This window comes from Acomys minous (genome assembly GCF_964271855.1).
Source record: "Acomys minous genome assembly, chromosome: 2".
Lineage (NCBI taxonomy): Eukaryota > Metazoa > Chordata > Mammalia > Rodentia > Muridae > Acomys > Acomys minous.
Window position 1 is genome coordinate 137,015,316 of NC_140484.1, and position 17,758 is coordinate 137,033,073.

Below are 17,758 nucleotides of genomic sequence, written 5' to 3' on the forward strand. Positions count from 1 at the left end.
CATAGTGTAGGGCTGGGGAAGGGAAGTGGCTACACAGAGAGACTGAGTTTTTAGGATAGTGATACAGTAGAGTAACACACCACCTGACACAGGACAACCAGCCAAGGCCTTGAGATTAGAGCATGGCAGATGTCTAGGATGAGAAGAAATTGGGGGCCCAAAAACTATTATTAAGAAAGTGATTTAGGGGGTGGCAAAAAAAAAAAAAAGATACTGAGAAATACAATGTCATGAAGGCCAGGGGAGGAGGAAGCTTCTAGAGCGGGGGACTGTATTCTCTGACAACCACTGCTGAGGAGTCAGAGACAGAAGAGATGTTGCAGGGTAGTTATACAAACTTTGGGGCCACTTGTATCGGAACAAGACTGTAGGAAAAGCAATCTCCGGTTGGGGATCTGCTACGAGTGAGTCACAGAGCCAGAGCCTGGGCTCTATCTATTGGCTACTGCGAGTTTGATTTGGCCATCCTATCACACTCTTGTTGTCTCTGTGAGGGGTGGTCTCATACAGCCCATGGAATGGAGCTGCAAGGTCTGGACCTTTGTTCACAGAACGTTGGCATGTATAAAAGCCAGCTGGAAGAAAGCAAGTTACTATACAAGCAGAAGATGGCAGAATGCAAACAGCAGGAAAGCCTCATTGAGAATCTGGTCAGACAGAGAGACGCCCTACAGGCTCAACAGGAGACCTTCCTGGGGCAGGTAGGTTTTTCCTGCTTACCTGCCCTGCTGGGGAGAGGGCAGACACTCAGAGGACAGAATGGGGTGACTGCTAGTCAGGGCTCCTGGCAGGGAGGCCAAGGTCTTAGGGTGGCTTGGGAATGGACCCTCATGAGGACCCTTAAGAGAGATGAAGACGAGTCTTCTTGGAAACATCCTGAAGAATGAGCAGAGCATCCCAGGCTCTCTGCAGCATGTATCTGCCCTCATTTAGATGGGCAAGGCATTTCTAGGTCCATTGAGGCAGCTGCAGGTGGCTGACGTTGAGGAGATAAGGAGCTACCGAGCCCCACCAGAATCTGTAGTCCGGGTGACAGATGCGTTGTGTGACCTGTTCCACCATGATACGGGCTGGGCCAGTGCCAAGCAGCTGTTATGTACTGAAGATTTTTATCAGGTAGGGAAGATGAGGCACCATAAAGGGAGATGGGTGGCATCAAGAGAACTGGGCAGGATTAGCCTATTGAGTCAAGGTCAAGACAAGGTCTTCCCTTGTCCCCTTAACACCCGTCCTCCCAGGAGCTGGTATTCTTCCCCAAGGAGAAGCTGATGGATGCAGAGCTGATAAAGTTAAACCAAGCTCTGAAGGCTCCAGGTATGAGTGATGCAGCCTTGAGGTCAGTAAGCATCCCTGCAGCAAACCTGGCAGTCTGGCTCTGGGCTGTTCTGCGATATGGGCTAGCACAACGCCGGGGATTGCCCACAGGCCTGCTGCTGCGGCAGGTGGATGCAACTCTGGCTCAGGAGCAGGCCCGCCTGGGCCAGTTCCAGTTTCAGGCCCACGATTTGCTAGAGCAAACTTTGTCTCTGACTAAGAAGCTAGAAGAAGCCCAAGCCTCTTACGGCCTCGTCATGGAGACCCTCAATCAGGCACAAAGTGGACACTATCACAAATGGACCATGAAGTCTGCACTGTTCACACCCATACACATGTGGACCAATCAGCTTCAGGTAACAAGCCCCTCCCAGATGTCTCTGTCCCAGTTCATTTCACACCCTCACCGTGTGCCTCGCTTCCTCTGTCCTTCCATACTCTCCCCTCTGTACTTCCCTTTGGTATTGCCTCACCTCCTTCAGGTAACCCTCTGTCTGCCCTTCCACTGCCCCCTACCTCACCAACTACTCATGGTCCGGTTACTTCTCCACACCAGAAGTTGAAGACTCACTGCAATACAGTGTTTGGAGATGCCCTCTTGTGCTCAGCTGCCATTGTCTATCTGGGTCCCTTCCCACCACAGCGGCGCCAAGAACTGCTGGAAAAGTGGCTGTCTCTGTGTCAGGGCTTTGAGGAAGCCCTATACCCAGACGATGTGGCACAAGCACTGAGGCAGAAATCTGTTGGGGTACCACCAAAGAGCCCTCTGCTGCCCACGTCCACTCCCTTTAGGATTAGGACCTTGCTGAGCTGTAGATTAGAACAGCACCAGTGGGATCGAGACCTGAAGCCCCAAGCGAAGTCTGCCCGCCTCGTAGGCCTGCTGCTGCGAAGCCACATCAACTACAACAGTTGTCGTTGGCCTCTGCTACTTGACCCCAACAACCAAGCCCTCATCTGGTTGAGCCCACTACCTCCAAAAGAGAACAAGTTGTTGGCACCACCTTCCAAATTGAGAAGAGGTGGGCATGGATAATCATACTATGCTTTTGAGGTGTCTAAGCACCCCAATACTCAGCTTCCTTCCCTTTATGGTGGACATACTGAGTTTCTGTGGCTAAAACATATTGTATTTCACCAGCCTGAACTATATTAATAACTTGGTCTTGATTACTGTTTTTGTGTGGCTGATTTTAGTTCATGTTAAGATGACTCTAAATCTACATAGCTGATGGAGCCATGACCTTTCCCTTCTCCAATATACTCAACACTGTGAGAAATCTTGCTTACAACTAAAGCTTACAATCTAGGGTAATATTTATTACCCAAAATCATGCAACAATCAGAAAATCTTGGAAAATATTTTCATTGGCAGTTTTTGAATCAGGGACTTACTTGAATCAAGTGTTGGCAGCAACATTTCTCGGGAGAAGGAAATGAAGGGACCCATTTGTAAACGAACGGGTTGGCAGTTGAATAGATGTGAAGAAAACTGTGGTCTTATATGGACAGAGGGTCTTTATAGAAATAATAAACTTCAGGACCTAGAAACGAAGCCCTTCTTCTCCTTGTATGAGGGCGCCCTAGATCCCATGACAGTCTCCTTTTAAGCGATGGAGTAGAGGACCCAGATACACAGTAGGGGAGACCACATGAAGGGTGCAGAATTACAGAGCCACAAGCTGAGGAATACCTAAAATTCTACCTACCAGAGGATGGAAGAGTAAAAGGCAGGTTTTCCCTTTTAGACCTACCTTTGGGGGAGTGCAGCTTTGCTGGCACCTTGATTTCAGACTTACAACTCTCAGAGGGTCTTAGTTTATACCACTAAGTTTGTGGAAAGTTACTATGGTCATCCCAGAAACTAACCATGCGTTATAGTTGCAGTGTCTACCACCAAGGTATCATGTCAAAGTTACCATTGGCAATTTATGGATACTCTGTCAGGAAAATGAAAGATTTTTCAGAAGTGTTTTTTTTTTCAAGTGCTGTGGATTGTGTATGCTAGGAAAGCATTGTACCACCAAGCTACATCCACAGTCCTTGACCTTTGCCTTTTGGTATTACCCCCATGATAATATTCCAGGATAAGAAAACTTCAGATGTACCCAAGATTACTAATCAATGTACCTTAAGGAGAGATATTATGAATTATCTTGGTGAGCTCAAGCTCACTCATCAGAAAAGAAAGGAGGAAAGAAAACACACATTAGAAGGCCAGGGAGTGATCAACAAACTGTTGCTGTCTTGAAGAAGGATGAGGCTGACGGGCCAGCTGTGAGAAGGAAATAAATCCTGGGAAAACGCAGTAAGAAGGCAGGCTTAGTGACACACACCTTAGGCTCAGCCACTGAAGAAGCCACAATATGAGGGTGGCTTTTGCCCAACAACTTGAAGACAGTTTGGTAAACATAATGAGATTTTATCTTAAAAACAAAACAACCATGCTGGGCGTGGTGGCGCGTGCCTTTAATCCCAGCACTGGGGAGGCAGAGGCAGGCGGACTGCTATGAGTTCGAGGCCAGCCTCATCGACAACGTGAGTCCAAGACAGCCAGGGTTACATAGAGAGACCCTGTCTTGAAACACACCAAAACCAAACCAAACAACAACAACAACAACAAAAAACCCCCCAAAAAAAACAAAACAAAAAACACCACCAAAAAACAACCAAGTACCAAATAATTCACTAAACCTGAAGGAGGACCTCCAACCCCAGATGAGCCCTTCATCTAAGTCTCATGTGTGGCTGAGCATCTCACCATGCTTTGCTGCTGGACCACTACCCTTCAATACTTAGGGATAAGAAATGGTGGCTTGAGCTGCTAAATTTGCAGTAATTCGTTAGCAAGACAAAGTGAATGCAACAAAATGAAGGCCCTGCAGCCTCCACTTGGAAGAGAGCCTAGTAAGAAAACAAGGATTTATCTCTTCTTGCAGGAGAAAAGGGGTTGGGGATGGCTGTTCTCACACCACTTTGTGCGGTTTCCAGGACCCCAGCCATGACTTGTCCAGTGTAATAGTCTACAGCCCTTCACTTACAAGTCACTGCTTCAGGCGCCAATTTCCATATCAGGGAAGACAGGTTTTAGTTGTTACAGCCATGACAGCTTATGCTTACAAAAAGAAAAAAAGATGGGTGGGTGTTGACTCCTCAAATCAACTATAGAAAGGGCAGAAATGGAGCCAGTTTCAGAGATGACTAGCCATGCTTGGGGGTAGCCTAACTTTACAGTAATAATGACAGCCAGAGTTTACTGTTTGTCGTGTATCATTACAGTAAACTTGTGAAACAACCTTACGAGGCCAGCACTAATATCAACTCCATTGTCAGATGTGGAAACTGAGTCAGAGAACTTAAGCGGCTTTCCTAAACTATCCTCCTCTAGACCTCCACTCATGAACCCTCCCCTCAGGTAATCAGGACTCCTCAAAAACCTTGTCCCCCCCTCTAAGATACATCTTTCCATCTTAGCAAAGTACCATGTGACAAACCAGGACAGTGATGATGAAACAGAAGACGAACTGGAAGATGATAATGAAGATGGAGATGAGGCCAGTGACCAAACCAAAGAGCAGAAGACAGAGGAAAACAAGGGTGAGGAGGAGAAGCAGAAGGAGCAAGAGGAGGAAGAAACAGAGATCGAGAGCGAGACAAGGCACTCCAGCTCAAGCCAAGACTCTGGGACCCAGTCTCCGCCCCGCTGCCTCACTGTGCTCTCAGGCGCAGACCGAGAGTTGGGTCCTCAACTCCTGGAGGCAGCTGCCAACGGTGAGAACCACCACCCCCTCTTCCCCCCAATTCTGTGGCCTTACAATCCTTTTCTACACCAATCTGTCCTCTGCTCCTACATCCCACTGTGTTGAAGAATCTTGATAGAGCCCTCTTATCAGCCAAGAGAGAGCTGGTTGGAAGCAGATGTTTGCTGTGCAGGACTGGGTGGCATGGGTGCTGACCCTGTGGATGGGTTGTTCTTCCTTCCCCTCACAGGCCTGCCTGTGCTCTTGACCAATATGGAGCTGAGCCTAGGGTGCCAAGAACTCCAATGGCTGCTGTCAAGGGAAAATCTGAGTCCACCCCAGGTGCAGCCTGGCTTTTGTCTCTATCTGAGTACTACCTTTCCCATCCAAGCTTTGGAACGAGGTGAGACCAGAGTGTAAGTTACTAGCATAGCTTTGTGGACATAGTAGGCCTCCCCCCCCCCCCCAATCATCCCTAAGGGGCTTTCATTCAACTAGGCCCAGAGTGGGCCCAGAACTGCAATGAAAGAGCCACATTCCCTATCTGTTCCACCCGTGACTCTGACACGGGTGAATTAGCATTTCCCATGTGACCCAAGTACTAGGTTGTGAATTGCTGAAAGCGGTGAATGTTCTGGATCTGGGTCTGAACATGGAAATACTAGAAGAACAGATGCTGCATGAAATCCTGTGCAGAGAGCGCCCCGAGTTTGAGATGCGCTGGCAGGACCTCAAAAACAGAACAGTGGATACCTATGAAGCGGTGAAGGCTGCTGAGGTGCTCGAGGGCTCAGTCCGTGGGGGGTGGGATAAACATTGGAAGGGGTGAAGTGTAGGTCTGGAGATGATGTTTGGGTCTACCCAACAAATTACCACGTTCAGGAACAGCTGCTGATGGTACTGCTACGCCAGAACACAAAGCATCACAAGCCATCCAAGTTTCTGAGGGAAATGGTGAGGATTCAGGCAAAGCTATGTCAGCTGAATGCACAGATGGAGGAGCTGGAAGAGCAGAAGCTGGGGGAGATGGTCTTGTGGGCACCCTACCGGAAGGTAGCTTGTCAGGGAATGGCTGTGGTAGAGGCTCTAAGCCCACTCCAGAACCTACTGCCGTTTTTCTGTATGAATTCAGAGGGTTGGTTGGCAGCTACAAGGCGAGCGCTGGACAACATGAAGCCACATGATAGTTATCACGGAGAGCACTTGGCTAGCCATCTGTTGAAGCTGAAAGTATACCTGACCCGCCAGCTTCTGAGCAGCACTGTGGCTGCCCTAGGCTTGGCCCAAGTGCCCTTGGTGAGTGCCTTGGGTGCTTTGGGCCTGCTGCAAGTGACAAAGAAGACACCAAAGCTAGAGAGGTTGGCACTGTGGCCTGGACTGTCAGCCTCTCCCAGCACAAGCTACAACACACAGGTCCCTGGTGTGGTTAGGCCAGCCTGGCTAGGCTTAAGAGCCTGGCAAGAATGTGGAGCATTGGAGCAGCTGTCCCCATTTGCTGGGCTTCGGGCATCCCTGGCAGGCCACTCCAGTGTGTGGCAGGATTACCTGTCACTATCGTCCACTGTGCTCGGTCCTGCACCTTGTCCTAATTCTGAGCCACTTAGCCTCTTCCAGAAGCTGATCCTGTGGCGCGTACTGAGACCAGATTGCCTGGCTGGTGCCCTAGCACACCTCACTGCCAGCCTACTAGGTCGGCCCCTAGATGAAGACCTGGTTGCCCCCACCTTGATCTTTGAACATAGTCAGGCTACTCAGCCCATAATGATCTTGCTGCCACCACCTGGCCTCCCTACAGCCATCATTCATCCTGTGACTGCCATCCGGAAACTGGCTGCCAACCATGAAAAGGTTTGAATATACTCAACTGGCCCAGAGTGAGTGGGCTTCTGTGGGCTGGGATGGAAGGGGGGCTATCCCAGCATTGTCATGGGCATTTTTTAATCACATGGGCACTTTAGGATTATTGTGGCATAACTCTGAATCTGTCAAATCATCCCAAGATCACCTTGGGTCACTCTGTCACCTTTCTATCTGTTCCTATGCACAGAAGCATCTGCACGTGATAGCACTGGGCTCTAAAGATTGGGATCCTGTGTCAGCTATAGTCAAGACTCTACACAAGGCAATGCTCCAGGGGCACTGGCTGGTGCTGGATAACTGTCATTTGATGCCCTATTGGCCAAAAGAGCTGCTACAGCCATTGCTGGGACTGGTGGATAGAGCCAAGGGTAAGTGTACTATGGGTAGAAGGTTACTGTATAATTCAAATGTTGGCTTCTGTACTCCCATATATGGTTGTTCTGAGAGTCTCCTGTCTCAATGTGTGTAAACACTGCTCCCCAACTGTCCTCTGAAATGCCAATAAAGCAGCATACAGTTAATCATTGAGCAAGGGAGAGAATAGGGCTGGACTTCTTGCCAGCCAGGGGAGGAGGAGTTAGAAGATGAAGTAGGGGATTCAGCCATGAGCAGAGGTCCAAGAGACATCAGGAGAGAGGAGCCAGATCAGGGAAGCTACAAAGTGCAAGTATCTCTGGGATGTAGGCTTAGAATTATTGTGTTGTAAAGATTATTTTAAAAATAATGACAATAGCTGGGCGTGGTGGCGCATGCCTTTAATCCCAGCACTTGGGAGGCAGAGGCAGGTGGATCGCTGTGAGTTCGAGGCCAGCCTGTTCTACAAGGTGAGTCCATGACAACCAAGGGTATACAGAGAAACCCTGTCTCAAAAAACCAAAAAAAAAAAAAAAAAAAAATATATATATATATATATATATATATATATATATGTGTGTGTGTGTGTGTGTGTATATGTGTGTGTGTGTGTGTGTGTGTGTGTGTGTGTGTATGTGTGTGATAGATGGGTTAGGAAAGAAACTGAGAAACAAACACAACTTTATAAAATTAACTTTAGTAGTGTATTGCCTCAGGATAGCTTCAAGGGTCCTACGCAACACTTGGTCCTGAGCCTGAATTCTAAGGCTTCATGGATGATCTTTAAGTTCAAAGTATATCCCTTTGGCCTTGTGTCTGATTTCTGTTGCCCCAGTCCTGACTATGACCTCTGGACTTGTGGATCAATCCATTCATTACTGGAGGATTTACTTCAGCCCTTTATCTAACCTTAGTGATCTCAGACCTGGAACTGTTACACATAATGGAAAGCGAACTGTCAGCCAAACCAGAAAGCTCCTCAGAACTGTTAGGCAAACTGCAAAGCCATTCGGAATTGTTAACCAAACTGGAAAACAGTGATGTGGTCACTGTCCACAGTGATTTCCGTCTTTGGCTGATTGTGTCCAGTGAGGCCAGTGCTTCCTTTCCAGGTAAGAAGTGTCCCCTTAGAAGCTATGAGTCCAAGGGAGGAAGGACGACAGTGCTGACTCAGCACTCTGCTTCCTCCACAGGGACGCTGACCACTCTGCTTCCTCCACAGCGATGCTGACTGGCCACTCTGCTTCTTCCACAGCGATGCTGACCCAGCACTCCAAGCTTATTTCCTGGGGCCAGTCCTTAGAACTGGGCCGTATCTTGATCGACAGCATGGACTCCCAGCGAAGAGTCTGCACACAACCCCTCACCGAGACGCTGCCTTTGTTCCTCCTGCATGGTCTCCTACTACACCGGCAGCTCTATGGGTTAAAGCTGCAAGCACACAGGGGGCACTGGTGGGTGATTCTCTAGTCCCGTTCAGTCCCCTCGCAAACACTGATTCTCTTCCACATGATCTTTGGGACCCCCAAAGAGTGCAGGCAAGGAAGTCTTCTCCAAGGAGGTTACCTTGCAATCTCACTTTGAGCTGAGCCTTGAAAGCAGACACAAATTGGGTAGAAACGGGGCTCTCTTGAGCAGAGGGAAGGACTTCAGTGTGGGTGATGTACACATGCTGGGGATGGTGAAGAGAAAGGTGAAGTTTTTCACAAGGGGCTTTTAGAACCATGGCAAGAGGCCTGGGGTTACCCTGCGGACATCAGGAAGCCATGGTGGGGGGCTGTTAAATACGAGAGGAAACTTGATTGTCTGTTGAAAGCAGTACCCAGGCTGCGGTGTGAAAAATAGAAGGGACAGGCCTGGAGGGTCTAAGGAAGAGATTGTGATATGGGGGGGTAGTCAGAGTGAGGTCAGGAATAAATACAGGGTGAAGAATAGAAAAGGGTGATGCCTAGACTTCTCTGACACCTGGATGGCTGGTGATACCATTTATTAGGCTAAGAGGTGGAACAGGTTTTATAGAGAAAAGCAAAAACTGCAGTAGAAAGCAAGTTGTACTGGGGTGCAAAGTAGTGATGTCCAGTGAGCCCTCATAAGTCTAGAGCTCAGGAGAGAGGTTTGCACTGAAGATGTGACAGTCCTCAGCCTACTGTTATTAAAGCTGACTGTAATCTCTGTACCCCTACTCAGGAGTCAAGTGACCTTGACCCAAGTTCTTCAGACTCAAGAGAAGCTGTGGGCCAGTCTCAGCAACCCGAATGCTGCCTTGCTGGAGCTGGCCGGTGAGGTCCTCCTCCTGTCCCCCAGGAGACCTGGAAAAGGGTGGGGTGGGAGTGTGCAGGCACACGGCTTTGGTTTGAGGATGATAGAAACTGCAAGGGCGGAAGCTGAGGGCCTCTGACGTCATCTGCAGCTTCAGTGTTCTACGGAGGCTCCTTGTGGGACCCAAAGGACAGAGAGGCCCTGGCTAGCCTGACACGAGCCTGCCTTAATCCCAGGAGCATGAACTCAGCCCAGCCAAACACACCTCAGTATCTACTGGCTACTCTAATGCCCAGCCCAGGTAAGATTCAGGCAAATGGGGTGGGGAGTAGTGCATTGCACTGCCCTCCCCCACAGGAATGTGGGTAACATTTGCACCAATAAAGGAATGAGAAGGCAGTGTTGATAGGTACTGGGTCAGAGGAAGCCTTCTTTCCTAGGGTCTGGTGGGGACAATCTGTTTTGTTCCTTACGCCTTACCTCCAATCCTAAGAGCTAGGGGAGCTGGACGCCATGACAGAGTGCAAGGCCCGGATGCACCTGCTACCCACATCAGCAGAACCTCGCATCTGCGGACTAAATGAAGGGCCCAAGGCCTGGCTGTTGAGACGACAAAGCCGTGCTCTCCTGAATGTGCTGCAGCAGTGCTCACCAGTGTGGGTTCCTTCACTTCACGTAGGAATCGCCCAGCGCAAAGAAAGGCGACTTCGGCAACGCCTGGTGCAAGCCAAGAAGAGGCTGGTGGCACTTCAGGCTCTGCTAACCAACCGTTCTTGCTCAGGCCAGTGTGTCACCCCCTGGGCGGTGCTGGGGCCCAACGCCCGGCCACCTGTGGAGGGCTTCTTGGAGACAGAGGTGCTGGAACTGAGGCAGCTGGTGGGCATACTGCAGCGCGACCTTGACTGCCTACTGCAGCAGCTGAGGGGGGAGACCCCGTGCACTTCCAGCCGCTGCGTGGCTGTGGCCCAAGCTCTTTGGGCTGGTCGCCTACCTCGACCTTGGAGATCTCACGCGCCTGCTGGTCCACAGCTGCCCTGGCAGTGGCTGAGACAACTGTCCCGCCGTGGGCACCTGTTGATTCGCTACCTGGACAGTGGCACAAGCGAAAATGCCAGTGAACCAGAGCGCATCTTTCACCTGTCAGCTTTCCGCCATCCCCGGCGCCTGTTCCTAGCACTGCGTTGGGAAGCTGTCCTGGAACACTTGGGATCCAGCTCCAACCTTCCTTGTAACCCAGTCCCTGGCTCCGGCAGTTTCCAAACTAAACGTCGTGAGCTGCACAAGCGCCCTCTGCGTATCTGGGTATCTTTTTTATTACTATTATTAATTTATTCACATTACATCTCAATTGTTATCCCATCCCTTGTATCCTCCCATTCCTCCCTCCCTCCCATTTTCCCCTTACTCCTCTCCCCTATGACTGTGACTGAGGGGGACCTCCTCCCCCTGTATATGCTCATAGGGTATCAAGTCTCTTCTTGGTAGCCTATATCTGGGTATCTTGACGTCACTCTTCCTGCTCCCCATCCCTTATCCTTAACCTATCTGACTACATCCCATCCTGTCTGTCCCTGACTGACTCTTCCCTTCCTAGCTTTACCTAACTTATTTTCTGGCGCCCCCCAGGTGGAGAACAGCCCCAATCCTAAGGTTCCAGAAATGGGATTGCTGCTGATCGGGTTACAACTCCAGCACGCGGAGTGGGACCAGACAGACTGGGCCTTGCAGGACACTTTTTCCAGCCAACCCAGCCCTCTGCCTCCTGTCAGCGTCAGCACACAAGCCCAGGGTGCCAGGGATAAACCAGTCTCAGCTGCCCTGGGCGTTTACTCCTGTCCTGTATACATGACTGGGCCCCTTGGCACCACCAAGCTGCACAGCAAGAACATCCTGATGCACCTGCCACTACCCACAAAGCTCAGCCCTGACATCTGTATCCAACGGAGAGTCCATGTGTGCAGCCCAACCTTAACCTGAGCCCCCACCTAAATAAAGCTGTGGTGATGTCAGGGATGACATCTGGGATTTGGAAGACAATTGGAGTATGTGCAGAGTGAATGTGGTACAACGAGGTTCAAGGATGCTAATGATGGGGAAGGGGGACGTGTGCAAAACCAGTGGGGCAAAGGCTGTGGGTACACGTTGGATACAGGGGCCTGCTGTTAGTTATGTTTACAAGGGGAATGGCAAACCTGCAATGGCCAACACAGAATTTGAGCTATGGTCTCAGCACTTGCACCAAATATCCAGCGGGTGTTTTTGAATTGAGAACACTATAAAGTTTCGAGTTGCTTAAGGCATTTAGCAGCATTATTGGAATGCCCCAGTTCTGCCTTACCGCATTCCCCAAATGAGTCATATACCAAAAAACCAAAAGCAAAGGCCAAATGGGATTCACGACCCATCCCTCATTCAGCGATAACCAGCCGAGCAGGCACTCCTCCATACCGGAAGTGTTCTTTCAGGCACTGATGCTGCTGTTCAGTGCCAAACTCCTGTTTACATTGGAAACCTATTTCTTGTCCCATGGAGGTTCCAGGACCAGTTTCTCCCCTTCAAAAGCATGTCCCCCAGCTGAGTGCTTCCTTCCTCCATGAAGACCAGGCCCTTTATTAGCCCACTCATCCATCTGTTGTTAATATTCGCATCCTCATTATTCAGCCTGCCTCCAATAGTCTCACCATGAGGAGACCAAGCCCTCTATGCACACACCCACTTGGGGGCTACCTCACACACAAACTTCATCACTCCACAACTGGACCCCAACGGGTCATATTACTCTTCCCACTGCCTTTCTCTGTTTTGAGATAGGGTCTTGCTATGTTTCCAGCTGGCCTCAGACAACTGCCTCCGCTGTCCAAATGCAAACATTAGAGCACAAACCAGCTCAAATGCGTTGCTCAAAAGTCCAAGTTCAATGTCCTCAGACCTAAACTCTTAGCGATAAACCTCCATAAAACCCCGGAAATATTCCAAAATATGACACCCCCCATCCAAGGAGGGTGGAACAAATAGTCACCAAAGAAAGCTTGGACCCGAGCAAGAGTAAAATCCAGCAGGACAAACATTAAGTAAGAAGCACCCTGGGTATGTGTGATGGTATGCGCTCGAAAGGGCATGGGGCCATCCCCACCACTACCCTCTTGCCACTTACAGCCCACATGGCTTCTCTCTAGGGCTTGCTCCACTCACCGTGCCAGGCTTTCCTTGACAGCTGCTCTCTGTCCACGGCCTCTCTAACTTGTTGGAGTCTCCTCTGCAGTTCACTCACTCTCACAGCTTCACACATTGTCAGAGCCTTCCTGTGGGGGGTTCTGACCTGACCCTGCTGGCCAATGAAACCGAGAGAAAGCCTGTAAGCCCACAGCTCTTACATTCTACATGCTGGAAAGTCCAACATCCCTTGGGCAATGCTGACGTCTGTTGTCAGCTCTAACAATAGCTTGTTCCTCTGACTACCTGGATGGCTGAACCCCTACAGGGAAACACTTTCCTAGGTGGCCTAAGTGAACAGCTCTCCAAGCAAAGTCTTTTGAATGAATTTAAAACCTTTATACCTTTGTGCCTGCCATGGGTGGCAGCTAGCCAGTTCCTGAGATCACCTCAGGTGCCTTTCTGCTCTTCTGATGCCAAGCTCTAGTCTTTGTTTTCGCTGTTTAGTTTTGGGGTTTGTTTTTAAAGATTTTATTTCATGTGCATGAGTGTTTTTCCAGGATGTATATAGGTGCACTATGGGTATGCCTAGTTCTGTGAGGGGTACTGGATCCTCTGAAACGGGTGTTATGGAAAGTTGTGAGCCATGACGTGGATTCCGGGAACCAAACCCAAGTCCTCTACAGGAGCAGCACGTGCTTGTAACCACTGAGTTGCTGCCTCAGCCTCTATCTTTGAGATAGAGCTTCATATAGTCAGTCTGAACTTGAACTTGCTATGTAGCTGAAGTTGACCTTGAAATTTTTTTCCCTTCGAGCCAAGGTTTCTCTTGTAGACCAGGTTGGCCTCATACTCACAGAGATCAGCCTGCCTTTGTCTCCTATGTGCTGAGATTACAGGTGTGCACCACCACATCCAGCTGACCCTGAATGCTTGCTCTTACTGCCTCTCCCTATCAAGTATTGGCTGGCATTGGTAGACTCGTACGACCACACACAGTCTACTCTTTTCAACAGCCACATTTCTCTTGGCTTCAACTTTAATTTCTTTTTCTGATCAAACTGAAAGATTTTCAAATCTCAACACTTTGCTTTTGGTAACAATTCTTGCTATAAATTTAACTAAAAGCAGCTACCAATAGCCATGTCATGCCTGGGTGCCAGGCTACCTTGAAATGTCCTCTACTCTGTTAACTAGTCTGAACCTTTAAAGACATGCAAAAACTCAAGACACTACTAAAATATAAACAACTTCTTACCTGGGATCAAAAATTAATGGTCTGTAGTCCATTTCCCCAAGGGAGACCTTATTCTCATCTTTATTGTCTACACTCCTATCAGCATTCTGGCCTTTTGAGTTCTCGCCAGAACTGCCCATTTATAGGCTAAATTTTCTTAGCAAATATATTTTATTACAAACTTATTAACTGAGAGTACCTCACTTATAACCTGAGTAACCTAGACAATAGGAAAAGAAGATCAAAGAATACAGTAATGAAACCATAAGGATATGAGGAACAATTCTCCTGGCATAATCAGCAGGATTTCTTCTGCTGAAACCTGGAGCAACCAGAATCCAGAACCTTAGCCGGAGTCTGGAGCCCTGAAGCCTTCTCTAGAACGGTTCTCTCTAGGAGCGTCTCGAAGTGGAGCGATGAACAGTCAAAACTATCCAAAGTCTCCAAAGGCCCTGCCTCTCATCTTTGGCTCATTTTTATACCTCCTCTCAGCATTTGCTCAAGGATGCTTTTCAGCTGGTTAATAACCAATCTCCCCCACGTGGTGGTTTGACTTCTAAGGGGATAGACATCACCTACTCTCTCACAAGTCTTTCTCATCCCCCACTTGTGATCTAAACAAAAACATGTTTATCTCTCCTTCACCCATTCTAACCAGAATTGCCCATTAAGCATCTCTAACACGGAGACCTCTCTCGTTTGTAACTTTGTAAATTCTTCTCCCAAACCAATCCCAAAGATTCAGACTTAATCACAAAAACAACCTCACGTCTCCAGGATAAAATTGTGGTTAGCCTTTGCATCAACATGACACATATCTGAGACAACTGAAGGAAGGTACTGTCTTGGCTAATGGTTGCAAGAGTCTGTTCATAGTGGATAATTCCATTGCTGTGCACCACGGCAGTGAGCATGAACTGGAGTAAAGGTACTTACGTCATGAGGGTCAGGAAGCAGAGAAGGACGAGGAAACAGCTGGAGACAAGATGTGTTTTTCAAGGCTATATCACTAGTGACCTGCTTCCTTTGGTTATGCCCTAAAATTTAAAGTTCCTACCATTTCTCAAAATAACACCAACTGCTTGGGACCAGACCTTCAACATACTCAAAATTTTATACACACACACACACACACACACACACACACACACACACACACACACACTATTGGTAAAATGAATTTTTTAAATGTAATTTTGGAGCTAGAAATGCGACTCATTTAGCTGATGATTTTGGCCTACATGCACAAAGCCCTGGGTTTGATCTCAAGCACTCATAAAACTGGGCATGGTGGTACACACCTGTAATTCCAGCACTTAGGAAGTAGAGATAAAAGGATCATTCTCAGCTACCCAGTGAGTTCAAGGCCAGAATGAGCTAAAGTAGACCCTGTTGACAAATAAAATTTGCAAATAGCATCTATAAATTTGAGATATTTTTAGTTCTGTTTGTCTGTCTGTCTGTCTCTCAGGGTTCCTCTGTGTAATAAGCCTGGCTGTCCTAGACTCACTTTTGTAGACCAGGCTGGTCTTGAACTCACAGAGATCCACCTGCCTCTGCCTTCCCAAGTGCTGGGATTACAAGTGTGTGCCACCGCACCTGGCTTGAGATTATATTTTTATGCATATAAACAAATTATACTTTGGTTATTTATATTCCTGGTAACAATATATACATATAAAAAAGAGACATTAAAACAGTTTTTTTCACAAATGTCACTATTTGTAGAAATGACAAACCAGAAATAATTTGTGATAGTTACTAGACAGTGGACAAATGCTATTTCTCTTCCTTTTAGGTATGGTTGGAGTTCGTTTGTTTGTTTTTTTAACCATCTATGCAGCTGTATCTCACATTGATAATTGTTTTGGCCAATTACACAGGAGCAGAAAGGATTCATTTCCATTTTGGTAATGAGATGGTTTTTGCCTTTGTTCCCTTTTCCTGCCTCAGTGACTACAAGAGCATGTGCTGAAACAGTGTTTCCATTAGTTGGATCCCTAAGTGTGACCAAAGTCCCTCTCAATCTATACCGACAGAGAAAAACATATCACATTGGAAATGAGATGGGCCCAGTAGGGACCTGAGTCTAAGACTGACCAACTGGTTTGGGTACCTGAGAACCAGAAGATAAACAGAATCTCTGATTTCCACACATACCATGGCACACATGTAATATCTATCGATCAAATAAAAATGTAAAAAAAAATTCTTAAAATGACCACATTGGCATTCCTGAGGCCTTTTTGTTTTGTTTTGTTTTTGTTTTTGTATTTTGAGACAGGGTTTCTCTGTGTAGCCTTGACTGTCTTAGACTCAGACCAGGCTGGCCTCGAACTCACAGAAATCTACCTGCCTCTGCCTCCCGAGTGCTGGGATTAAATCCTGAGGTCTTTTATCTGTGAGAGTGTTTTTCTTTCTCTTTTCACTACATCAAGTATATTGCCCTGTAAATTCTAGTGACGGTACCAGAAATAAAAAATTAAGGAATTTTTAACTTAAAAAAAATTACCATATTGGTTTAAATCATTAAAATGTGGGGCTTTTATTTCTGCCAAAATGACCTAGCCACTCTAACTGATATCTGGATGCTCACAGTTTAAGCAATCAATAAAGCGTGGCTTGTTCACAGTTACACTCAGTGCTGTGGATGAGTGATAAGGGGTGAGTGCAGAAAGCTGGATACATGGAAAGGCTACTTCCATGTGGAAGTGGAAGTGGGAAAACTATGTAGAAAACCGAGGAAATAACATTGAGTCAGGGTGGTGGGAATTTTGTGGAATCAAGAGAAGAAAGTTGCTTGTGTTTGAAAAGTGTCACAAAAGAAAACTTAGGTGATAACTGCCTTCTGCTGCCTAGTCAGGGTGGTTATCGTTTTGTGCATTTTTCCTTATTGGTACTTTGCTCCCGTCAATTAAAAGAACTTTTAAGAGATTACTAGGACCTCAAAAAATAGCAATGTGCTTTTCACTGAAGTAAAGCCCAGTCCAGGCACTCCTGTTTGTGGTGACTCTATTTTTGGTCAGGGATTTAGGCACCTCTGCAAAAAGCATCAAGTTGGGTGTTATCGTAACTTTTATTCACCTGATTTGTCATCCTGGAGTCTTATTGCCTCTGTCTGCTAACCTAGGCCTAGTCCTGGGAGCTGTTAGCCTCTGTGCAGTCTAATCTAGGCCTAGAATGCTCTCAGCCTTTCTAGTTCTTTCTGAACTCATGATGGCTGGTTCAGTTCAGCTGTTCTGGGGCCATACTCCTTTCTCAGATGACTGACTCCATCTGGCTTCTCTCTCAGCCTCTGGTTGAATTGTTCTGCTTGGCCTCATACGAACTTTAGCAATCTGTTCTAATCTTCTGGCTCCTTCTCATTCTCTGGCTTGTTCTGTCTTCTCCTGTGTCCAGCTTGTTCTCTCTTCAACCTGTCTCTGTACAACTGTCCTTTTTGAATTTTAATTCAGAATATGGCTGCTCTGGCAAGAGATCACATCCAAAGAACTTCTAGGTCTGTGTGATCCAGTCGGAATACAGATCTGCCTTTAATCCCAGGAGACAGAGGCAAGCAGATCCCTGAGTTCAAGGCTAGCCTGGTATAGAGCAAATTCCAAGTAGAGAAAAGCTTGGCGGTACATGCCTTTAATCCCAGCACTCAGGAGACACAGGATGCGGATCTCTGAGTTCTGGTCTGTCAGTTCGGTTTAGTCAGTGAGTTGAGAGGCAGTGCAGTGGAGTTGTGTTTGTGGCAGTTCAGTCCCTGGAACAAGCTACACACAGGTGAAGACAGAATGATCTAGAGAATTAGAAGGAGCCAGGAGATTAAAACAGATTGCTAGAGCTAGTTTGGGGC

The 17,758-nt window shown here is 47.7% G+C and overlaps 1 protein-coding gene across 1 annotated transcript in view; it reads left to right on the forward strand.

Moving 5' to 3' along the window:
- The window catches only part of DNHD1 (dynein heavy chain domain 1), a 64,578-nt gene extending 51,874 nt beyond the window's left edge, over positions 1 to 12,704 (forward strand). The window contains exons 29-43 of the mRNA XM_084802113.1: positions 552 to 701; positions 934 to 1,116; positions 1,239 to 1,670; positions 1,871 to 2,336; positions 4,789 to 5,085; positions 5,305 to 5,457; positions 5,654 to 5,832; positions 5,937 to 6,902; positions 7,102 to 7,282; positions 8,183 to 8,380; positions 8,524 to 8,722; positions 9,456 to 9,547; positions 9,679 to 9,828; positions 10,021 to 10,829; positions 11,154 to 12,704. Coding sequence (XP_084658239.1) covers positions 552 to 701; positions 934 to 1,116; positions 1,239 to 1,670; positions 1,871 to 2,336; positions 4,789 to 5,085; positions 5,305 to 5,457; positions 5,654 to 5,832; positions 5,937 to 6,902; positions 7,102 to 7,282; positions 8,183 to 8,380; positions 8,524 to 8,722; positions 9,456 to 9,547; positions 9,679 to 9,828; positions 10,021 to 10,829; positions 11,154 to 11,504 — 4,806 coding nt within the window. The 3' untranslated portion in view covers positions 11,505 to 12,704. The remainder of the gene's footprint in view (positions 1 to 551; positions 702 to 933; positions 1,117 to 1,238; positions 1,671 to 1,870; positions 2,337 to 4,788; positions 5,086 to 5,304; positions 5,458 to 5,653; positions 5,833 to 5,936; positions 6,903 to 7,101; positions 7,283 to 8,182; positions 8,381 to 8,523; positions 8,723 to 9,455; positions 9,548 to 9,678; positions 9,829 to 10,020; positions 10,830 to 11,153) is intronic.
- Positions 12,705 to 17,758: the final 5,054 nt, after the last annotated feature.